The 24,895-nt window shown below is 41.0% G+C and overlaps 1 protein-coding gene across 1 annotated transcript in view; it reads right to left on the minus strand.

Annotated features, from left to right (window-relative positions):
* Positions 1–644: 644 nt before the first annotated feature.
* PIEZO2 (piezo type mechanosensitive ion channel component 2) overlaps positions 645–24,895 on the minus strand; it is a gene marked incomplete at both ends in the record, with an annotated part of 304,315 nt that continues 280,064 nt past the window's right edge. Inside the window, 17 exons of the mRNA XM_084260620.1 lie at positions 645–897; positions 1,765–1,945; positions 3,304–3,383; positions 6,339–6,455; positions 8,357–8,529; positions 9,632–9,724; positions 10,168–10,356; positions 12,571–12,718; positions 14,053–14,211; positions 16,255–16,469; positions 16,585–16,732; positions 17,187–17,319; positions 17,995–18,247; positions 18,428–18,610; positions 19,125–19,383; positions 20,812–21,204; positions 23,331–23,498. Of these exons, the coding sequence (XP_084116746.1) occupies positions 645–897; positions 1,765–1,945; positions 3,304–3,383; positions 6,339–6,455; positions 8,357–8,529; positions 9,632–9,724; positions 10,168–10,356; positions 12,571–12,718; positions 14,053–14,211; positions 16,255–16,469; positions 16,585–16,732; positions 17,187–17,319; positions 17,995–18,247; positions 18,428–18,610; positions 19,125–19,383; positions 20,812–21,204; positions 23,331–23,498 (3,145 nt within the window). The remainder of the gene's footprint in view (positions 898–1,764; positions 1,946–3,303; positions 3,384–6,338; positions 6,456–8,356; positions 8,530–9,631; positions 9,725–10,167; positions 10,357–12,570; positions 12,719–14,052; positions 14,212–16,254; positions 16,470–16,584; positions 16,733–17,186; positions 17,320–17,994; positions 18,248–18,427; positions 18,611–19,124; positions 19,384–20,811; positions 21,205–23,330; positions 23,499–24,895) is intronic.

Genomic DNA, 24,895 nt, shown 5'->3' on the forward strand with positions numbered 1-24,895 from the left:
CAAATAAAATAAGGCATTGAAAGAGATTGTTACTTGTTTTCTTTTTGCTAACAGAGGTCTGTCCACAGTGTCCTTTGTACATCGAAACCTCTGCTTTTCTACAAATGGGTAGGGCTAGAATATCTTCAGTTCCCACTGCGGCCCTGGGTCTCGGGTGTCCTGAAGGCTAGTCAGCGTCCCATTACCGTAGCTGGAAAGTCAGTGATGTACAACAGCATATTGCACAATCCAACCTGTGTGGCTCCAGAAAGGGTTAAGAAGGTAACCTGGAGTCATCCGTGGGTTCACTCCTTTCTTTTCTCTTTAAGGGTAACGATCGTCTGGAAAATTAAATTAGCCAGACAGACAAGGATGCAAACTTTCTGTTGATTAAATTACAAAGCAGTCCCCGGATTGTAGAGGAGTGGCACATTAAAAACAATAAATCATCCAACCTTCTTCATTGTTGATCCTTAATTTGAAAGGCAGCATGGATTCCTAAGGCCGTAGCTTCCAGGACTCCTTCAGTGAAAAATCATTGCTACCTAACTATAAAAGGCTTAGCTCTTAAGAGAATATTGTGCTTTTTTTTTTTTCCTTTGTTTTGTTTTTCCCCTTTAAAATTCAGATGAACTCAACTGAATCGCAGTGTGACACCAAAGAGATCAATTAGTTTTTTCCCTAGTCCACTTGATCATAGTCTCTGGTGACCGATAGAGGAATATTAGTTTGGCATACAGGTCTTCCTCTAGTTCCAGTTCTCCAGTCTCTCGCACTAAGAAAATGTCGGTACACAGCTTCAGGATTCGGTCCACGTTAGGTAGCTCCTCAAACATGATGGAGTGAGAGATCCCACTGAAAAACTCACGGACGAACTTCCCTATGACCAGCACAACCGAGGCGTATAGTCCCATAATGCTGAAAAGAAAGGAGAGAGTTCAAACCATGCCTTGAGAAAGGGCCAGCTAAGTGTGAGGAAGCTCATCTACACAGTTTAATGTAGTCTGTCAGCTGAGCAAACATTAATTTCTAATTAGGCTCCTGTTTCTGCTGTGCTGCAGGGTGAAGGAAAATAAGGTCTGTTCAAACACCACAGAAATCTGGGAACATGAGGCTACTGACTTCCATGGGTTAGCCCCATCGGAATGCTGATGGTCTCATGTCCTGCCTGCTACAGCTGGGAAGTCACAATGGGAAATCTCACAACTGCTGGCTGCTACAGGGAGATAATCTGTCAGGTTTCACGTCCAGTAATTTTTTATTAAAGTACTGGTGACAGACTAATGTTTACCTGGCCTCCCCTGATACTTCTCCTATGAGGAGTTCTCCAAAATCATGCCAGAAGGACGTATCTCCCAGGGAGGCACAAACTCCTGCCTTCCTCCCTCTGTAGAGATGTAGTTCATAACTGTTTCATGCCCAGGGTCCTGGCTACAAGACTGGGGAAGTCACCAAAACTGGGCAGTGTTTGGGTAGAACTTTACCTGTAACTAAACTAACATCTTTGGAATGATTTTACTTCAATAGGAAATTGGTGCAAAGAGTGCTTCTGCCTTATTTTTCCCCCACTGGAGAGCAGATATCAAGAGTAATGCCACTCTTTGCAAGTATGACACTTTCTATAGACAAAAGTAATAGGCGTGAGTTTGAAACTCTCATGAAGCTCCTTTTCTGGAGGTTCAAATATTGCAAACAGAATAGAAGTAACACCCCAAACCCCAGCAAATCACATCTACTTGTGCCTCATCGAGGTAATTTTAATTTTACATAAAAATTCTCTCTTACCCATAACCAGCCAAGAATCCAAGGCTTGGTGGACTGACTTTATCACTGAATATGAAGAGTTCAAGACTTTCTTCAGATGTTTTGTATCTTTTTCCAAGCTGATTCAAGACCCACCACTCACGAACTCCCTCATCGGACACATTTTTGACCAGGGAAACCGTAATGTTTTCCCACCTGCAGTCTGTTGAGAAAAAGGAAATGTTAATACAGATACCAAGAACTGCAAAAGTCAAACTGTGTTTGAGTCAGATGCTTTGAACATCTGCATAATAAAATGGCCGGGTAACATAGGAGTAAAGGGTTTTTTTTTATTATTCTTCTAAAACCCATTTTACATTACTTTTGCACAACTATGCAATATCTGGACTTCTTTGGTTTTCCTCATGCAAATCTCATTTGAGGGGGCATTAAATAAACAAAACATTTTACATCACCTGCATTTTCTCCTGTACAACTGTCAAATCATTTAAATATTTTCAGGCTAAAGTATCAATGACAGTCGGTCTACAGGAACAACTTTAACCTGGAGGGATAACAGCCAGCTTCTTTACATCAAAGCCAGGCTACCACTGTGAATCATTTATGCCTAAAATGTTGTTCCCTTACATCAAGAAAAGCACATTATCCTATTACGCATACTGGTCGCACAAGAGACCTCCCCATTTCTGGGCAGCATACATTAGCAGTGTGTACATTAAAGCCCTTTTGAAAAATTCCATATTAAGAGTTCTTTAGGACAGGACCTGACTCAAGACAGTGAAGCAGCCCTAACTAATTGCTTTTCATAGAGCTAGGCACAGCCTCGAGGATTATTTTCCCCAGTTAATCTAATCCTGCCCACTGACCTTTGAATGGCAACGTACTACACAGTACAGTGATGCAGTGCATAGTACTACCGTGCCCAAGCACCAAATTTAACCTGGCTAGAGCAGAGTGCTCTTAGATAAAGATTTGTTTCTACTCTTCCAGCCCAACAGGTTTTTTTACATGCTGGCATGTGCACACACGTGTGTGTATCCCGTATGTCAGCGAGTCCCTCTACACACTGATACGGGCAACAGCCATCTGAAATTTGCTGATTTATCTAAACTGGATTCTTTGTAGCCAGCAAGGAATGAAGAATTAGAAAACAAATAAATGAATCAGTGTCATAATTTAAGCTGAGGAGCTACATTTTCAGACATGCAGCACTACAGACTGTGGCAAGCTGGCAGGGAGACGTGGAGAAGCAAAACTTGTCATTGCTTCCTCAGGAAACAAGGGAAAGCAGTTCCTGAAAGCAAAGCTTGAAAGAAAGGAGCAGGGCTTCATCCTTAAGAGTCCTTATTGTTAAATGCAAAGCTAAAGTACATCCAGATGCATTTTCTGGCTTATATGGTATTACATCATCTCTCCCTGAGCTTGCAGGCAGCAGGTAGAAACCGCTATCCGTGCATTTCAGCCTCAGGTGCCCTGTATCAGCTCAGCGAGTGTGCAAGTGTGAGTGTGGTGCTGCACTTCTGTCACCCATACTGTCTTTCCCATGGTCTGGACACATACCTGTCAATAGCTGCTTTATGGGTTTTGCTAGAGAATCACTAGGAGCTTTGATGTAGTACGGATACACTGTTTCTAATGTTCTGGAAAAAATGAGAAAGCAAATATTTCATATTTTTATACCTCTAAAATAATTTAGAAATACCTAACAGGGCTATACACAGTTCCCAGTAATTCTTGGCTTAAGCTATGATTTTATAGCATTCAGATGTCACATCTGAAAGCTAGCTGGATTTATTAGCTATGTTCTGTCAGTACTTCAGCAGGGAGCTCCGGAGCTCCATCCATAATGTCGCCATTCACACGCCATGAATCCCACACACCTGGGGCACGTGTGTTTGCAAGGCACACAGACTTTATATTTTGTTCCCTTTTTTAACAAAGCTGCTTTTATAGTCAGCTGTAAAAGCAGCACAAAGAAAGGCAACCCATCACCAGTAGTAAACAAGGTAGAAAAAGATGAAGCTAGAAAAATATGTAGCTAAAAAAATATGTGGTGAACACAGTTATTACTTCAAAATTGCAAGTTGTTTCAATACTAACACCTGAAAGGAGTGAGATTTTTTTTCCCCAGAATCTTTCATTGGGAATATCTTCACGGTTTGTAGGAGGATTTCAATCAAAAGAAAGATGTTTGTGTAAGTTCTTTCATCAGACTCAAAGTTAAATCATCTTAAATGGGAACAAATTCCCAGTATCCAGAGAGAAAGAGTTTTCATTAAAAACAGAGATACTGGTCCTAACTTCATTTTCAAATGAGTGAAAAATTATAGGGAAGGAGGCGCCCCAGGGAAGTCCCATCACACTTTGCTATACTGCATACACCAAACTGAGGAAGAAAAGAGGTGGCCAATTTAAAATCCCTCCTGGTCACTCCAGCAGACCAAAGAGATAGGTCAGAGCTCAGCAGCTCAGCAGACATGGTGGTAGCAAGCTCCCTGCCAAAGTAGTCAAATGGCTACTGACACAACCATTTTTCCATTTTTTAATGACAAAATAAGAAAAAAAAAGCCTAATTCAACAATATTATTGCAACATGAGCAAAGGCAAGTATATCTTCTATGTCTTTGCTTGCCCAAGAGAATTATGAATTGAACAGCTTTATTGGTGTCATCAACAGTGGAACTGAGTGCACCCTCAGCAAATTTGCCAATGACACCAACCTGTGTGTTGAGGTTGACAAACTGGAGGGAAGGGATGCCATCCAGAGGCACCTTGACAGGCTTGAGAGGTGGGATGGTGTGAACTGCAGTAAGTTCAAGGCCAAGTGCAGGGTCCTACACATGGGTCAGGGCAATCCCAAACACAACTACATGCTGGGTGGTGAATGGATTGAGGGCAGCCCTGAGGAGAAGGACTTGGGAGTGCTGATTGATGAGAAGCTGAACACGACCAGGCAATGTGTGCCAGAAAGCCAACTGTATCCTGGGCTGCATCAAAAGAGGTATGACCAGTAGGTTAAAGGAGGTAATTCTACCCCTCTACTCTGCTCTGGTGAGACCTCACCTGGAGTACTGCAGCCATCTCTAGGATTCCCACGTAAGAAGGACATGGACCTGCTCAAGCAGTTCCAGAAAAGAGCCATAGAGATGATCAGAGGGCTGGAGCAACTCTCCTATGAAGACAGACTGAGAGAGTTGGGCTTGTTTGGCCCTTATTGCAGACTTTCAGTACCCAAAGGGGCCTACTAGAAATCTGGAGATGGACTGTTTTTAAGTGATGCAGTGATAGGACAAGGGGTAGTGGGTTTAAATTAAAAAACGGGAAATTAAAAAGGTAGAGACTTAGATTAGATATAAGGAAGAAATTCTTTACTGTGAGGGTGCTGAGGCACTGGCACAGGTTGCCCAGAGAAGCTGTGGCTGCCCTCTCCCTGGCAGTGTTCAAGGCCAGGTTGGATGGGGCTTTGGGGGACCTGTTGTAGTGGAGGGTGTCTCTGGCCATGGCAGAAGGTTGGAACTAGATGGCCTTTGAGGTGCTCTCCAACCCAAACCATCGTATGATTCTATGAACAAATTACCCCTTCCCACAGAAGAGCAAACTCTACCCTCCTTGGCACTACCTCACCTTAGGAAATATTCCCATATCCTCACATAGCAGAAAAGTAAAAGGAGCATAAAATGCAATGTTCAGATGTTCAACAGCAGTGTGTTTGGGTGAACACGTGTGTGTGGGTGTGGAATAATAGCTGTGCACAGAAAAGACAAATCTCATTTCCACCTACTCACAGATATGAACCTCTCAGAGTTTTTCCTCTTACAATTTGCCTTAGCTTTAACTTTTTAACTCTTGTGGCCACAAATCAGATCAGGTGACCTTCAGGGATGTCATGTTGGCTTAGCAATATTTAGAGGCTACTGCTGTAAAGTAATCCCCCGTGAGCAGGCAGAAGGGGAAGAGCCAGGCTCCTTTCAAACCTGAAAGGAGACGCCACTGCTGTTAATGCTATAAGGCTATATCCATAAAATAATGTTTGATACTCATAGGAAGAGCATGCTCTCTCTGCCTTGCATATTCCGTTACAGGAAAAGATCTGATGTCAGAAACGACTGCAGATGTTACCCTTCGACTGCAGTTGATTTAACACTTCCTTGCCAATCTAATACTGTTCAAGAATAACAATGAGAAACACAGTCTGGATGGTTATTTAGAACAAAAAAAATCATCAATACAACATTCTCAAATGAAGTCAAACTGAAGTAATTCAAAGGAGAGTTTAACTGTGTACAGACTGTAATGAACTCGTGCTTATCCAATAAATCAAAGAGAAGTAACTAATAGCTTCACCATGCTTGTTGGTGGTGTTCCAGTATTCATGGTCTTCTTGGCCTACGTTTATCATAGGAAATAAGCTTTTACCTTTAATGTCACTATTCTGTGACTTCAGTGCTATTGGCCTCTGTGAACAAGCCCCCAAAGTTCTTACAGGGGAAAAGATAGGCAGACAAAAGGATACAGTGGTGCAAGTCCAGCCTCCTTAGGAAATTAGGTTTAAAAAGGGAAGGCTTACATATAAATAGTCAAAGAAAATAACTTACACCTTTTCCAGTTGCTGTCCAGACATCATTGTAGCAATATCTCTTCTGGTGTTCTCTGGCAGCACAAAGGTAAGTTTATCTGATGCTATTTCGGCTTTGGCACCAAGGGTGAGATTTCTGTCATAAGGGAAGACACACTGTCAATCTACAATGACAGCATAACCTGAACACTTGTTTGCTGAAAACCAGAGCTAGCTGTCTAAGCAGTCTAACTGCACTGACCCTGGCTATACCAGTCTTTGCTAAAGCAAGCATCGTGCTACCTACACCTCATTACAGTGTTTCCTCCCACGGAGGATATGTAGTAGCCTTAATGGTGCCTTTTTCTAGGTGACTGTGACTTGGTATGTACTCTAGGACAATGATAACAGATTAATTGAGTTTTTCTCAGTCAAAACAGAAAGGGAAAGGGAGTGCATCTGCCCTGACTAGCCAGTAGGACTGTCTGTGTTACATAGTGTGCCAGGACAGATAAGGATGCTGCAGTGAGCTACAGCTTCCCGAAACCTCACTTCAGCCCAGAAGCAACTTGGGCTGAAAGGACCCCATACCTCCCTCCCTGTCTTCACACCAGCTGCAGAACACAGCTGGGGCAGGATCAGCATCTTCACAGTGCCTTGTGCCATGCCCTGCAGTCAGGAGGCAGCAGGTGGGAGAAACAGATCCTGGGCTGCTGGGGGCTGCTGAGAAATGTCCCCAGCACAAAGGCAGAAAGTGTGGAGGCTGCCTGAGAAACACAAAATGTTCATCTTACAGCTGCTTGTGGTCTCCTGACCTAGATGAAAAACATCAGTTTCCCTTTATGGAGAAAAAGCAGGAGGTCATCATGGTAAGTCTTCACCACTTTCAGTCGTTCATGGTCACAATGTAATCCACAGGATATCATTTGAGAGTGGAAAAGGTCTTGCTCAGATAGCGTGTGAATGCTTGTAGCTATGCAAGCATGTGGGCAAACTGAGTAGCAGTATTAAAAATTAATATAAGGTTCAGAAATGATGGAATGATGTAATACACTAGGTAATACTGTATGCTTTCAGGAAAATAAGGGGGGGGGGGGGGGGCGTCAAATAAAGTTGAATTGAGGGTCCAGATTCATTACAAACCTATTTTTGTCTGTGGAAGGATTTACCAAGCATGCTTAGAGCTCCCACAGTGATTCAGCTGACCTGCTTCTTGTGCACAGTCTTTTCTTGAGGATTGCTGTAACAATCCAGCATTCATAACAATTCTAACACAACAGGTAGATTCTGGGGCTGCAAAAGTACTTTATTTCCATGGAGTGATGACTTAACTCCAATTCAGTCCAGCAGTCTACAGGGATCCCAGCTGGCAGACAGTAGCCAACAAGCCACCTTGGTGACTGGGTGTGCTCTAGCCTGCATGCAACTACTTTATATTCTTTCCCAAAAACTTGGCTGTGAAGTAACAGTTCGCTGAGGCCAATAGAACCACAAGTAACAGGCAAAGGTCTCTACAAAGTGGATCTGCACCACTGTTACACTACTTGTGTAACAAAGGGTCTGAGGATATGTGTATTTAAAAAATAGCTTTGTGTCAGTTCCAGACTACCTTAGTAAGAGGACTGAGCACTACTGTTTGTATTTCCTTGTAGTTTTTCTGCCTTAACTAGGTCTAAGCATTCAGTTCCCATAAATGCTAACAGGGGTGCTGTTTGGGGCAGTTTATTTGAACGTCTATAAACCTAGCTAAAATTTTCTTACTTTTCCCTCCTTCTCCTCAAGTCCCATTGAAAACTCCACCCTGCCTTTTTGAATAATGTACTTGGAAGTGGCTCCACTTCGCTCTTTTATTCTTGAGAATTGCAGGCAACAAATGTTTTCCCATGTAACAAAAGTTATTTCTCTCTGCTTTCTCCCTCCCCACTTTCAGGGTTTTTTGCTCTGCAGTACAATAGAATTTTCTGAAAAAAACTAACCCAAAATTGCAGCATGGAACTGTTCTGCTGAATGAACACTTGACAAATGATCCATCAACCTCATAACATTCATATTAATTACCTTTGAATGCTCCATGAAAGAACTACGGTGAATTCAGCTGAAAAATCCAGCAGTCCCTGTATCATTTTCTCTCTACTGGGAGGGCTAATGGTCCATAAAGAGTTTGAATTTCCCTCTAGATCTGCTAGCGTTATATCTTCTTTTCCATAGCCCTCTAGAAACTGCAAAGCAGCCTGTAGGTGCAGAAGAGGAAAAGAAAATTTCAGTAGGGGGATATTCACAAGACACAGAGCCACATTCTCCAGTCAGGCAGAATTATAAATGTTCCATTAATTGCAAGTGCAGTGCTTTGCATTGATTGTTTTCCTCAAGTACCAACTGGGTCTTTAGGTGGGAAAGGGAATAAACAAAATATAGCCAAGCCAAGAAGGCAGAACAGAAATGGTCTTGTTGTTTAAGTAAATATGATAGCCAGGTAGCCAAAATGAGTCTGAAAGTTCCTCAGGTAAACTCCGTAGACTCCATTAAAATTTACCTTAACTTTATTAGTTTCTAAAAACCTCGTTTATATCTGTGGATCCTATAGGCTATAAAGCTTTCAGCCCCCACCAGTTTTGGCTGGTACCTCTGACACATCATACAGCTTCACTGAAACTCCAAATAGTATCAGCAGTCACCACAAAATTGTAAGTCCCTCTACAATGCACATACCAAGTGTGGTCACTGTGGGATGTCTCAAACTTCCAGAAATGTCTGGTAATACTCATCAGGAGGCACAAGAGAACCAGCATGCACTTTGTATTTTTATTAAAATTTTACTCTGTCTTTTATTAAGCATCTTTCTGCATAGACAGATATCTGCAAAGTGTAAGGCAACTTCAAACTGGTAATTTTCAGAGTGGGTGAAGGTTGCAATACTACTGCTATAATACACGGGCTAGGCGGTAGGATCTAACTCTTGATTTTTGAATGAACTAGAAGCAAGAGTTTCTTTCAGTTGTACCTGATCAAAGCCTGGGTACTTCAGTAATGCAACAGCTTCCAGCAATTACCAGTCTTTTTGCTGTAGGAACTTTGTGCATAGCTTTGTGCATGTTGCACCACGAGATAGCGAGACTGTGATCGATGAATGGTGAGTTGTCTCACCACAACCCATCGCTGCCCGACAAACGATCTGTTCAACCTTTACATGTGCAAATTCTTTTTATGGAAGCATCTTCCAAATGGTGGCAGCACTGCTGAACGTTAATAACTAACTACACAAACAGAACTCACAAAAAGCTTTCATGGAAACATGCACATGTTAGGTAACGAGGTATTCTACATTTCACTTACAGTGTTACCCCTATAGCTTCCCAGAAACGCATTGAAACCAGTCTGATTCAAATCCTTGAGCTGACTCTGTTGAGCACTCATTGTAAAAATAGGCTGGGAAACAAAAGAACACACACACGTCACATTTACTTCACATCGGTTGCTACATACGCAGCACAGCATCCTGTCCATCACAATCCAAGACTCAATTCAACAGGAGAAGATCATGATCTTACTCCACTGAGAAACAATCTACCTGCAACGATCTTACATGTACCCCATGGACCTGTGGGCAGTCACCCTGTGTAGGATAATTTATCCGTGTAGGATAATTTATCCTACAGCCAGTAGGTTCTGTCTTTAGCTTGCAAATGAAGATACTATTTTAGATCAGAGCTAAACTACCATGATTTCAAACCCACAAAGCATTATTTGAGGGATCTTGCCTGATCTCTTGCATAAGGCAGGTGAGTTCAATTCAATGAAGGGAATAAGAAATAGCACAAGGAAGTACAGCGCGAAACCAGAGTTTGCTTTTTGTCTGTCTTCTTTTTTACCTGATAACCTCCTAGAGTTATTGTGATTGATACATCTAGAGGCTTGTTGGTGATGCCTGCAACAGATTTGATTAAAGACATGAAGAGCAGTGGGAACCAGACAATACAAATCAGCAAGACGATAATCATGCCACCCATTCCATACTTCACAACTTTCTTTTTCTTCTGGCCTCTTGGTTGGGGATATCTCTGCAAAAGCAAACAGCAACAAAGTAATGTCTCTTCCATCAGTGGTAATTCCGTCTGTGGTAATTTGCCACCCATTCCCAGGCCAGTTTTTTTGAGATTTTTAGCCAATCCTATTGCCAAATGAACCCATGTCAAGTGTGTGAAAAATATTGTAAGCCTCTGCGGTTTGGATTCTTCACAACCATAAAGAAGGGAAAAATTCAGAAGGGTTATTTGAATTTTTTTGGCTGAATAACTGAAAGCATGAACTCACAGCAGCAACAGTGATACAACAATTTATTCAAAAAACTGACAGTGGGGAGTGGCCTGCTTTTTGGTATTTGTCCTTCCAAAAAGTTTTATCTCAAAGCTCCTCAAGGCAAAATTCTTCTGATAAAGCTTGAAAAGCTGCAAACTCTATTTCAGGGGAAAAAAAACCAAACCACTGAATTTGCTAGGAAATGACACACACAATCAGTAGGATTATCTGATACTGCACTATCTCCCCATTCACTTCACATCTTACATACAGTGTTTCTAAGAGCTGTTCACAGACCTGTTCCAATCTGTTCCCAGTGAATCCCACACCAACTGCATTTAAATAACATTTAATGTTGCTGCTAAAGCCTTGATCCTGTAGATGTGACATCCTTCCCTTTCTTAGCTCTGGAGACCAAAAGTGACCTCACTTTTATCCTTCTCTTTTCAAAGCAGATCACACAGCACGTCCGTTCTACGTTGCCCATAACTCCATCCCTTGGTTACTGGCCTCATGACTGAATATTTGAATAGCATTCTGTAAAAAGCCTTACCAATTTATTTTGGTGTATTCTCTTACAGGATTTAACTCTACACAGTGCACGTGCAAAATAAAGATGCACTGTATTGCACTGCACCTCAAACGCGCGCCAGGGATCTGGCTTGCAGGAAATTGTTCTTGCTTTACAACATGAATCCATAAGGCCCTGTGAGGATATTAAATTTGTAATATAATGCTATATTTAAAACTAATTAGCTACTTTTCAAAAGCAGTGTATCAAGTCGTTTGTCTTGCACTGCCCCAAAGTGCTTTCATTAAAATATAGCGCATTATTTGTCTGTATGAGATTAGTTCAGGCCCCTTTAACGGTGTTACAGAACAGCTCAGAGAGCCTCTAGCAGTCAGAGTACTCTGGCACGTCACCCAATGCGAGAGAAAGACTGAGAGAAACAAAGGATCTTGAACAACACCCATGAAGCCAGGGGTAGTTATTTTGCTACGTAGCACTGACACATAAATGATATCTTAGATGTGGATGTGTTAGATTATTGCTTCTCTGACTCCTGAAGCCTCTGATGACACTCCATTCACTCCAGAAATGGGAGTCATACAGAAAAAGCCTGTATGCTAGATTTGTGTGCGCTTCAGTTCTGAGTTGATCGAAGTGAGATACTTGGAAAGTAATTGCTATTAAGGGTCAGGATTATAATAAAAGTAGAAATACGTCAGTAACACTTAAAAATACAACCACTTCATTGCAGATGTGCATTTTCTGACTGGTTGGGCCATTCTTAAAAGAATGCTTAATTTCTTTCTCAAATTGGCAAAATAAGCAAGCATATGGTTGCAATCTCTATAGAGGTTATAAAGAATCCAGAATTTGCAAGTTTAATTGGAACTGAAGCTTAAATGATTTAAAGAGACTGAAATTTCAGTCAGACAAATGGTGGGTTTATCTGGCCTGCAGATCAGTACTGGATGTGCAGGGACTCTCCTGAGATAAAGGAGCCAGCTGTGTTCCCGCTGTGGTTACATGGACCAGGTGTCCCTGAGACCTACACCGTGGAGGCATGAGCCCTTCCTTCTACTGACCTTTTACTCTTCAGCTACAGTTTCCCTGCTACTGTGGGTTACTCTAGTAGTTGTTATGGACAAAGCAAGCCCGTGCAAATACCAGGGCTTTCAACCCCAGCCTCAAAAGTCAGGCATGCAGTTGAGCTAGCAGGCACATACTCGTGGAGGTCACGTTAACGGTGGAAAAAACAGCCAGGTACAAAAGAGAAGCCATTTGAAATTTCACTCGTGGTGACTGCCAACTAACATAAAGTACCCAATAGTCTGAATATTTCTGAACATAAACACCAAGTGTATCTTCTAACAAAGAGTATTTATGGCAGATTTCCCAATTATTTAGGGACTTGTGATTATCTCTATTCATTTCTGCATAGGAGAGAGATCGTATGGGGCTTCCTTACTTTTTCTGACTCTCTCCAACACTTCAGGATGAATATATGAGCATAGATATCTTCGACACAAATCCAGCTGGAAAGACTGAGAGTGGTATCAGTCCAAACCCAGTCCATTACCGCTCTCAGCTCTGTCAAAAATGGAACCAGGCGAAACCTAAAGGGAGACAACAGCAGGTAACTCATCAGAAATGGGGCATCACATTACATGAGAACAGGAAGTGTGCATACAACAAGATGAATTATTAAACCAATGTTAAAAGAGAGTTTAGTGGGTAATTTTGCAAACACAAATACAGTAATATCCTGAGATTGCACAGTTGGTACTGATGTTTTGGGGATGGTATCTTTTGCTGTGGCTTATGTTCCTCTAGATCTCCTTGACTCGCCATGAAGACACTTTTGCATTATTACTCCCTGTAATTATGATTGAGCAAATGATGGAATGGCACAAGTAAGACTTTCTTTTATCCCCAAATTACTCTGATTTGAAGCAAAGTGGAGGAATATCCTTTCTACAGGGTGGTAGGAATTTGTTTCATACTTTCTTACACCAAGTGGTGCATGGCTTCTTTGCTTCCCTGGGGACAGTCCTCAGCTGTATATGGAACCGGGCATTATGACTTGGGATTAAGCAGCAGTAGAAGGTGGGCTAACAGGGAACCAATGTGCATATAGCACCGTTCAAAGTGCATCATTCCCTTTACCAGTCGCACACCTTTCCACTTGGCTGGGTCACAAAGACTGTCATGTAGAAGATGACTTTCTTCTGTAACTTTTCCAACTGGAAATATTGGGGAAAAGATTGAAATTATTCCAGCTTTGAACCAGCTTAATCACAATATCATGGTAATGGTGTAAGCAGAGGGTGAAATATGCCTCTCTAACATCACTTCCACCCTAACGTCACTCTGAGGTGACACTGTGACTGTTACTTGCCTGACTTGTCACTCCTAACTCCTGAAGGGTTTTGAATGTGCAGCACTTCTCAAAAGATACACATAGGAAACACTATTTTGATGCATAGCTTTTATTTCTCATGTGTGTTGTCTTTCAGTTTATTCTTCTCACCTGCTGAGGTAGAGCCTATAGATCTGCTACAAAGATTTCTTTGGGATTTGATGCCTTACTACTTTTAAGAACTGCAGAGCAAATAACATTACCGGTTTTCTAGTACAACATGTAGCCCCCATCTCAGTTCACAGAGGTGATTTCTTAGAAGTGTTAAAAATGTCTCTTCCATAGGAGCTTGAATGGCAGATTGATATATCAGGGTTCTGGACTGGGAACCCAATTTTTCTAAAATCTGCATTCCTGAAATTGATTTTTTTCTGGACTTCAGGGGACACACAGTACATACGGTGGAGCGTGGGGGCAAAATTTACTCTCATTTCTGGCAGCCTGCAGAAAGTCAGGAATGACCCCAGCATCTCATGATAACAGAACCTTATTTCACAAAAGAAAGGAGGAGGGCAGTAGGTCTAGACTTACCCTTGAAATAAGAAGAGGTTGACATAGTTATAACTTTTTGTGAGGAAGTTGCCAAGAACACGAGTTGGATATCCGCAGCGTATCTGATATGCTGATAAGCCAAAATAAACACACTTCACAAAATACCAGAGCTGGGCAACTGTGTTCTGGCTAAATTTCCTGTAATGGAAAAGACAGATAAAGGAAAATTATGAGCTTTGTATCTGTGTATGACCAAATTAGCTTGAAACATTTTGTGCTCCTGGCAGTTTCCCTTTCCTGAGAACCTATGAAAAGCCTTTGGTTTCTGACCCCACTGCAGTGGTGACACTGTATTTGAAAGATGCTGGATGAGAAAGACTGTAAACAGCATCTTCTGTCACCTCAGGGTCACAGGGAAGAGACTAAGTAAAGGCTTCCTGAAGAGTGAGGGCACCCTTTGGATGCCACAGCTGCCTTGATAGCTCAAACAGGCCAGTGTGTCCTCACTCCCCAGGACAGCACATCCCCTGTGAGCCCTGGGTTGACACTGCTTCTCTTCATTTTTCTGAGAGCTGATGTCTGGACTGAGTCTAGGCACCTTTAATGGATGTGTTCATGAGGGCACTACCAGGTCATGAGTTTATACAGCAATTTAACTTTGAGTGACCTCTGAAGATCATCTTTTTCACTCTCCTCTGCTTGAAACAGGTTTAATTACATTAAATTGTTAAGGGACCTGTCCAGATGAGTTTTGAGTATCTTTGAAGATGGAGATCCCACAATCTGGGCAACCTGTTCCAGTGTTCAACTACTGTCATGGTGAAAAGGTTTCTCCTATCTGAAAATAGCTTAGCTCCTTCTCAATGACTTCTTATAAGGTAGTTGATGACAGCTCTTCACTTCGTCTTCTCCAGACTGAATTACACCTGTTCCCTCAACCTCTCCTCACACCCCTGACCATCTTGGTGAACACGTGCCATTTCTGACTGCAGTTCAACAGCATGGTGAAACTGCAGGAAATACCTCATAATGGACACGATTTGCAAGACAAACATGATCCAATTTTTTCAACTATATCCCACAAAACTATTTTCATGAAGAAATTTGCAGAGTCTTTGAAGAATCAGCCTGACTTAGAGGGAATACAGGAGGCATCACATGCTGATTTGAGATTAACAATTTGATACAAATTTCACCAAAGCACAGAAGACAACAAAACAATTTTATTGCCTTTCAAGTTACCAAACCAAGCCAAAAGTTTTATATAAAATTTTAATGCTTGGTAGAAAGGAGACCTACTTGAAAAAATGCCTTTTTTCTTTTTTTTTTTTCCCCCAACTACTACTGCAGTAACTACTGCATGGAGGAAAAATAAAGAATTTGGTTTTGAGAAGAACAGAGATTTTTCAGTCTTTCTTTACACTGTCTTTTTTTTACACTATGCACCAATTTTGGCTTTGTTGTTTCCAAAGCAACTTGATTGATTGTTAACAAAGTGTTATTTGCCCAGGTGACACTTTCAAATTCCCTGTAAAGTTAACAGAGTGAGGTGAATACTTCAAGGCAATTTAAACTCCTAAGAAAGAGGGGAGTTAGCCAAGTGCTAGAGAGAGAACCTTAACACCTCTGCAGTGCAGACTGAGGTGATAAGTGCCTTGGGCCATGCAATAAGAAATTTTAGATTTGGAGGTGAACCTGACCAGGTATGAGATACCAGATTTCACATAGCAGGTGACCTCCTCCACATCACCTTCAGAACCACGTGTCAGGAGCAAGGGAGGAGCACTTTTGCTCTTCAGGGACACAGGTTTTAGACATTCCTCAGTCTACGGCAGTTTATATCGACAGTTCACACATTCCAGGAAAGTGCCAAATTATAAGTTACCCTGAGAAAGACATTTTCTACTCACTCTTTTAAACCAGCATGCAGCAGTCTTGGGAGTAGGAAACTGAATCAGAGGCCAACATTGTCTCAGCTGAGGGCTCTAATCACTCAATTGCAGGCAAGTTCTCTTTTATCTGCTTGTATTTTGGCGTACATTGAGAATATTTCAGAACATACTTATATAATTAATTCTTCCTCAACTTAAATTGGCCACAGTTATTGCTGTGGAAAGGAACTCCAATATTCTCCTTAGAAATGAGACCAAACATTCCAAAGCTTAGCTATAACCATCTCAAATTTAAATACAAACAACTTGGTAGAGCATGAGTATTCAACCCATATTGTCTGGGTCATACCTTTCTGTCACTCCAGGCAAGATAAAGAACATCCAGAAATGTATTCCAAAAACAAGGATGACCTGGAAGATGACCTTTCCCATGACAGTCTTTTTGAGGTACAGTGCTCGATCTACCACCATTGTACCAAACTGAATGAGCACCATCACCAAAAATGCCTCCGGGACCTGGTCCTCTGATAATGAAGAGGTGATATCTGCTGCTGCAGAATGTTTCTGGAAAGGAAAATGTAACAGAGTAGTCAAGGATGGACAACACTCACATGATACTTAGCATCTACAGCGTGTAAACCCTACCAAGGATTTACAGATAGATGCCTCTATGACATACCCCAAAAGCCCAAAATCCAAACACAATGATGATGAAATCCACTGTATCTGCGAGGAACATCAGCACATACACATCAGTCACTGCACTGTAGTCTGGATGAATAAGATTGTAGAAAAACTGTCTGATGGGCACATACACCTGGAGAGTCCTAAAACAACATAGACCACAATGTGATTTAACAACACTGTAGCTTGTACTGAAGAAAAGAAAGGCTGGGTGCAATCTGATTAGTGTTTCTAAAGATGCCTAATATCTATGCTGACAGCCTGCACAGGGCTCCACAGGCACCAATCCCTGGTTCTGATTGCTTCTAAACCACTGTATTAGCATTTTTTCAGTAGAAATACACATAACCAACTAATTTAACATAGGCTAATTAGCTTTTTTATCAGGCAGATGCTATTTGAAGAACTGCTGATTTGTCTGATGTTCAGCCAGTGGGACTTAAGAGTGAAAGTATCCACACAGAATGAACTGTATATGTACCTATTCTTTCCCTTAAATTAACAGCACTAGTAACCCACTCTCTTTAAAATGCTGGTTTACTGCTTTACTGTTTGGAGCCTCCCCCCTAAACCCACACAACTTCTCACATTGCTCACTTTTTAATTGTAAAGGCCTTGGCTTTGATCATTTGTTCTCGAAACTTTTCCATAAGAAGCTCTTTCCTAGATTTTTGCTTGATGCTCAACACACTGCTTCCTTTCTGACTGCTGTTCCTTGTACTGGTACTTCCTGTAAAAGAAGGGAAGGAAAGAGAAGACAAATAAGTTAATTCAATCAAAGTTTAAATGGAAAAACTGGAAAGGAATAAATCTCAAGACTTCCATCCCACATATGAACCCGACTTTGAAATGAATTCTTAAGCTTTTTTCCAATATCATAAAATCTTGAGAGCAGAGTTAATCACTGGCAGGTCAAAACTTGGTTAATAATTATAAAAAGAGAAGATGAGCAATAAAGGCAAGCATCAGTCATCTCTACTGGTAATGAATACATTCAGGGTGGAGCAAGCCCATCCTTTTTACAAGACGTGGTATGTAGTCTGCTTCAATATACCTACTCAGAACTTCTTCTCACTTCAAGAACTGCCGAATGTAGATATGAAAAATACATCTGCTTTGCATTCCCTGTAGCTGGAGATTATGATGAACCAGAAATACTGGATCTGGGCCACACTGAGCGTTCCTTTAAAAATACAAAGAGCAGCTCTCCATTTGAACTTTAAGAAGGTTTGGAGCGTGTTCAAACATGAAGATACTTGGGTTCATATCCTATTTCTTCACTGAAAAGCAGAAGCATTCAGTAGCCTCTGGGCTCTCCAGAACAACTGGCACAAGGTTTTAGCAGGATGATCCTATAGGAAATGAACATTTTCTCTTCAAATCCCAGACATGTCATGACATTTACCTCTCTTAGATCTGTGTGAGGAGAAGCTGGACCTGTGAGAAAGCTGTGATATGCTGCTAGAGCTCTTCCTCCTGATGGCAGTCTGCTGCTCGGGAAAGTGGACATGGATGGACTCCACCGATGCTGCAAGATTGACAGATTTCAAAGAGGCAGAAGAGTCTCTCCTCCCTCCTGTCAGAGAGAGCTCATCATCAGTATCCTCTTTATTACTGGAGCTGTCCCCTTTCTCATCTTCATCCCATAATCCATGGCACTAGTGGAAAAAGAAGAGAGCATTTCAACCTTGTATTTCTGTCGCAGTATTTGTCACAGGCACTGCTAAGCTCAGTCACATGTTTGCAAGGGAGTAGAAAAAGTTTTCATATCACATGGGTGACTAAAGAAATGAAAAATAAAAATTAAATATAAGATAGAACTCATGAACTTAAATTACCTTTAAAATAGATCTGTGGAAGAATAAAGCGAGGAGCTGGACAAGGTCATAGTGCACATAACCTTCTTTCTTTTCAATGCCAATAATATTGGGTGGATGGTAGGGTTTATCTTTTGTGTAATCCACATATTTATTCCAAGGAAAGAAGCCAAACTGGAAGAAGTACTTGATGACAATGGCCACCTGTTCAGAAACACAACACACTTAGGGTATTTTCTAAGCATGGCAGATACAGCGGCCTTGTGACAATAAGAGAGGAGAAACAGGACTACTTTATCAGTTTTCTGAGAAGATAAATGAGCACATTCATTGCTACAGAGGAACAGCAGTTCACGGTTGCTCAGTAAGAAAGTCAGTCAACATTTACCAACAGATGATACTTAGTGGTACCTGAGATACCACAAGCAGTGTATACCCTCTCTTGATTACTAATTCTATAGTAGCTGTTCATAATAAATGGTCTGTTCTTGTGATAACTGCTTTACATGCCAGGAAGGATATTGCTTATTGCAGTAAAGACAAGTAAAAACAGGACCTTTTGGTGCCACAAGAACTGTTGAGGACTTTAGCAAATATTTACAGTAATATGAAGGGTCAAATGTCCCAGATCCAAGATCAAAACCAGAACAGAGGCCATGCAAAGCTTAGAACCTAACATCTCTGTGCTAGACATGGGGTTGCAAAACCAGTAGCATACCTCAGTGTATACAATGGCTGTCATCCAGAAACGTTTGCTTGGCCGAGGAACAGACAGCATAGCCCAAAGGAATATAAGGATGGGGAGTACCAGGGTTATCATGGAGGCAGAGATCATGTGGTTAAGGATAATCACAAAATAGCACACCATTTCTGACCGGGCCACCAGTGTGTTGTACAGGGCATAAATAAGAAGCAGGACTCGAGGCTGACCAACATAGAACTTCTCTGACTCCTCCAGCTCATCATCATGAAACATCCTGTGAGGAGCAAAATACCATAAATGAAATGAAATTTGATCTCACAAGAGCTGACTTCTAAATTTCTATTTTTCCTTTTGAAAAAGCATAAAATTCTGCTGCCAAGTTGGAAAAGAATCCCAAAATAACAGAAAAAGATGGAATTTGGTATTATAATTAAATAGCCTGACTCTAAGCTCAGAAAACAAAAATGTAAGGCAAAATAACTGGAAGCACTCTTCTGCTGGTTTTTAATTTACCCAGAGTCAGCCTGGACCAAAAGCTTCCACAAGCACCACTTCCCTGCAGTTGCCCAACAAATATATCACATGTAAATCACACCGTGCTGGTGTCACCCTGTCTAGATTCATATCTGGTTTATCAACACAGATGGGAATTTGGAGAAACTCCAGAGGACCAACAGGAGACGTATGCTATGAAGAGTCCTGCGACATAAGATTAGAATATAATAAATGCCCTTGAGCATTAGATGTGTCCAATCTTCTCCCCTTTACATAAATAAACATAAAGGCAGCAAGAAATTATTACATGACTTTCACATACACTCACAATCATTTTTTGTTTTCATAAAAGGCTTGAGATCTCACTGCAAACCAAAAAATTACTATGGAAAAACCAGAAGAAAAGATACTGCATCTACCAAGTCAGATCTAAAAAGCCTGGTGGGGAAGGTGTTGGGGTACCCCCATCCCCTCTCTCTCTCTCTCTCTCTTTCTCTCTCTCTCTCCAGATGCAATCATGCTGAAAGGCATTTCTGTGGTTTAAGATTTTGTCCTTATATTTGGTGAATCTCTCCCCTAGCTCAGTCAGGCCAGAAAGCAGAAGAGCAGCAGCACTATCCTTACTCTCCTCTGTGCTGGTTGTGCTACTGAGCACTGCATCTGAGGGTCGAAGTAGGGAGCATTTTGCCCCTCATGAAAATCCTTAGCAAGGTGGTCTCTACATAGCACTCAGCTCCTGCTTGCTTAAACAAAAACTCTGCCAAAGGTCAGAGTTTCCCTTATAGTAATACAAAATAATTAAAGAAGAAACATTTTCCCAGATAGCCTTGAAGGGAACTTATTTGAAATCACGGCTGCCTGGAGAAGAGGAGCCCTCTCCACAAGGAATATTTAGAAAAGCCCTTGACCCCATAACAATTGCAGCACAGAAATACGATGCTAATTGGAACAATTAGCTATGGTATCTGGGGAAAAAGAAGAGATTCTTTCCAACATCAATTTGAATAATTTTAGAAATCTGTAATTAGAACAACTGCACAGGAAATGAGCTTTTTCCCTTAAATCAAACAGCATAAGGTCTGCATCAGAAACTGTAGGCTAGTTCTGAGACAAAAAAAAACCAAAACAACAAAGAAACAAAAAAGACAAAAAAAGACAAAACTTCACAGGCTGGGTTCAACAACTTTTTCCTGTAAAAGGACCTTACTTGTTCAGAAGCAGCTCACTAGCTGTCAGCTCGTGCGTCAATGGAGGGAGAATCGTATCATTAAGTTTGTCCGTCCGACTGTCATCTGGGCTCACCATCATGAGGCTTTTACCAGCTGATTCATCTGGGGAGCCAAAGGGAAGGTGTTCAAAGCTGACAGCTTTGCTGTAGGAAGGTGGAGCTTCTGCATTGCTATCCACAGTAGAGTACAATGGCACATCGGTATCAGGAGTATATGCAGCTCCTTCTGAATCCAGGCTATAATCTTCCACCTCCTCTTCCTCCTCCCTTGATGCAGAACGAGCTCCTTCTTCTTCATGTTCCCCTTCTACCTCCTCAATGGTTTCTGTTGTCCCCTGACGAGAATAGAGCATGGTGACCTGTGTAGGTTCACTGTTGGGGATTGGAGAAAGGGGAAAGAGTTGAGGCTTTCAAAGATCATCACCATGAAAAGCTTGTTAACTGTACCTTTATGTAGACATCTGAGCAACCCCACTGCATTCCCAGGTCTTCAAAGTTCATATCATTCAGTAGAAAGTATAACATTCAGTAGAAAGTATATCATCATGATCATCACACAGATAGACCGCCTGGGTCTACCTGCCCCCTGAACAACATCTCAGTGAACTCAATGATTCACTATCTTTTCACACCAGTAAAAGACAAACTAATACAATTATCAAGAGAAACTACACTAACTCGCTGAAAGCAGTTCAAACACTTTCAGGCAAGAATCAGGACTTGCTATTACATTTATTTAAAGCATGCTCCATGGTGAATGCCAGGCAGCCATGGGGTTCCTTCTAAACATGGTGGTTTTAGCAACCGCCACACAGGCGCCGTATGCAACTGGAACATGAGCTGAATGCACATACCAAGTCTGATTCTAAGTAAAAGAACAAGTAAATTGCAGACATTGAGAAACACAATCCAGATTACAAAACCATTCCAGTAACGGGGTATCTTGCTTACCTTTAGATTGCCCTATGTTCTTCAATGCAGTCTTCATTTCTATCTTACCTGCCTGCTTTTCTTCTGTATGTACTTATTTTTTTATTCACTCTGTTCAGTTCTCTGCTTGTTCACCTTGCTTATTCTCAGCTTTGCATGCCCATAATCACTTTCTCTCTTAATGCTGCATGCTCTGTTTCAGTCTCAGCTGATGTAAATTCACGCAGCTTGGTGACTCCAGATGGGAATCTGGACACCATCGTTTTAAAAATATTTTCTTGGCTTTGATTTCACCCCTTTCATCCCTCACAAGTATTTTATCACCTCTCCCCTACAACATCACTCTTTCTCTTTTTATTCTCCATTCCAGTCTCTCTCCATAGGTTAGAAAATAGGTTTCCAATTCAGTGTTTTCTCTTGGCTGCATGTTCATGTATCTCAAGAGACAAAACCAGATTTCACGTAGCTCCTATGACATGACTGGGGCCATGTTTTCACCTAAAGTATATCCTTTTTTTTTTTTTCTAAAAAAATGGCACTGGCAAAGCCAGCTGGCACTACCACCTCCTGCCAAAAATTAAAAATTAAGTTCCATCTATTTTTCCATTTGCACTGCTTCCAAACGTATTGTGGCCACATTAGATCACTTTATTTCTAGCAGACTTTTAATTGGTACACATAGAACCTTCATTAGGACATAGGTTTTGATAACTCATGTTAGTACAGTTGAAATGCTCAAGACTATAAAATCCCAACATTTCAAAACTGATTGTCACTAAAAATTTACAAACAAAATTTTTAAAAACTGAAGAATGATCTAACATGCCATAAAATTTCATTCTTAAATTATTTCTAATACTACTTGAAACACTGTTTACCAATGTCACATGAAACTGGTTTTGCCTACTACAAAGTAAATGAATATCTCAGACCAGTTGTCTCTTGCACTGGATATATTAATATTATTCACTATCTTTTCATAGCAATTTTCCCTTTCTGAATTCCAACACCTCACAGACTGTAAATCAATGGTAAAGTAATCAAAACATATTTAGCCATATCCCCTGTGCAGGGAAAAGTAAAAATTGAAAGAGCAGGGCCAAAGTTTGCCTATCTTGGTTTCTAACAGTTAGTTATCTAAGCGCATATTTAAGCTAACCGGTTAGCTCAAAAACTTCATTTCCAGCTCTCAGTTTTAATAAGAACAACCATCAGCTCAGTAACTCTGAAAATCAGACTTTTTTTTAGCTGAATAAATACAGACTTTAACCTGGCTTTAGACAACCAGTGTAATATACTGGAACAACAATTCAAAAATACAGGAATTAAGGATGAAAACCAAACAAAAACACAAAAGGGGAATAAGTTTTGAAACAGTAAATGAGTCCTAGATTATGACCCTGACTTTGAACTTCAGAATCATTCCACAACACAGAAGGGAGTAAAGCTTCCATTCACCATGCAAACCACTCTGTACACCGCATATCTGCGAACAGAAAGGTATATACAGTGCAGTAAGTATAATGGTATGGGGAAATGAGTGAACAAAGCATGCATGAGTTAAGCACCTTGACACTATACTGCCACTGTCAGCTGATGAGGAGGACATATCCATGCTCTGCATTTTACGAAGCCTAGGTCGAGCGCGCTCACTTGTTTTAGGAACAGAGTCTGGTCCATCTAAATCATCAAGGGTTGACTGCCTTGAGAACAGCATGGTTGCTTCAGTGTAGCAGCTAGCAGCGCAAACAGTTATAAAGACAGTGTTAAATACAAATGATAATACTATACACACGGTTCAGTAAACAAATACGCTCGCCATGCAGCAAAACACTGACACGGAGGAAAAAGGTTCAGAGAGAAGATAAGGATTTGTTTAGTCATGATGTAAACACACTTCTATGCACACGTTGCTCTTGGTCATACTCGTATAGACGCTACAGAAGACTAGCAACCATCCATTCACTATTCAAAGGACATGAAACCAACACAATGCTCCACGTGCTTTCTAGGGCAGAAGGTTTTATTTTCCTTCTTTCTCCCCAAAATTTCCAAATTCCACAACAATGTTTTGGGAAGTGTCCACTTCTGTACAAATTCTATGATATGCTTTGCTGAACCTTTTTACACAGGTACAAGCCAGTTTCCTAAAAGAGCCTTTAAAACTGAATAAGCTCATATTCCACAAATAGAAAAATAGCTGTCAGACATTGGCTAATCCTCTTTCCGAACCAAAGAGCCAAATCGGATATGTTTCTTAGCCAGTAGATGCATGCCAAATATAACCTGCTCTGTCTGGGATGGCTTTTATTTTGATATTTAGTAGTAAGCCTTCTTTCCAGAAGATTTCATTTATTTCAATCACAGCTTTAAAACTATTTCAAAATTGGTAACATGCACCTCTTGAATAAAGGAACAGATATAATAAACCCTTATCTCCTTTCACTTATCAAGTACAATGAGACATCAGGGACATACACCATACATTAAGCATCCATGTGTGACTGGAGAAAAGAAGAACTGGATGAGTTATGAGAAAGAAAGTACATAATTAAATACTAGCATATAACATAGCAACAGGAAAGAAGCAAACACATTAATGACATATGGTAGGTAAAGGAATTATTTCTCCTGTAAAAAGTCTTGGAAAAACGCAGATGTCTATGAAATAAATTGAGGGAACTGGTGTTTTAACACATGCAGTGACCTGCCTGAATCTCTCAGGCAGAATGAGAGAAGTAAGGACCCCAAACAGCAGGATTTACACTCTACTTTTCTTTTGAGCCCATCTGTGTTACACCCAAGCAGCGGCAGCGGGAGATTTGCTTCCTTGGCAAGGAAAATGTTTGTCCAGGGGCACAAAGAATTGGGAAAGAGGTCAGAAGGGAAGTGCAATAGCATTTTCCATGTTGCTTTGGTCTAGCTTTAAGCAAGGAAAAAACCCCAGAACCTGCTGCATGGAGTGACAGATTGCAAATTGCTGCCTTAAGGAAAATGGAGAGGAAAACAGCAAAATACGTGAAGAACCAGTTGTTCTTAGGCCTACACTCACTGATGGTCTTTTTCGACAGAATGGGCTGAGGCTAAAAGTATACTTTGGTTTTTGAATAAGAGTATCACCAAGATACCAAAG

Source organism: Gallinula chloropus, assembly GCF_964237585.1.
Source record: "Gallinula chloropus genome assembly, chromosome: 2".
NCBI classification, from domain to species: domain Eukaryota; kingdom Metazoa; phylum Chordata; class Aves; order Gruiformes; family Rallidae; genus Gallinula; species Gallinula chloropus.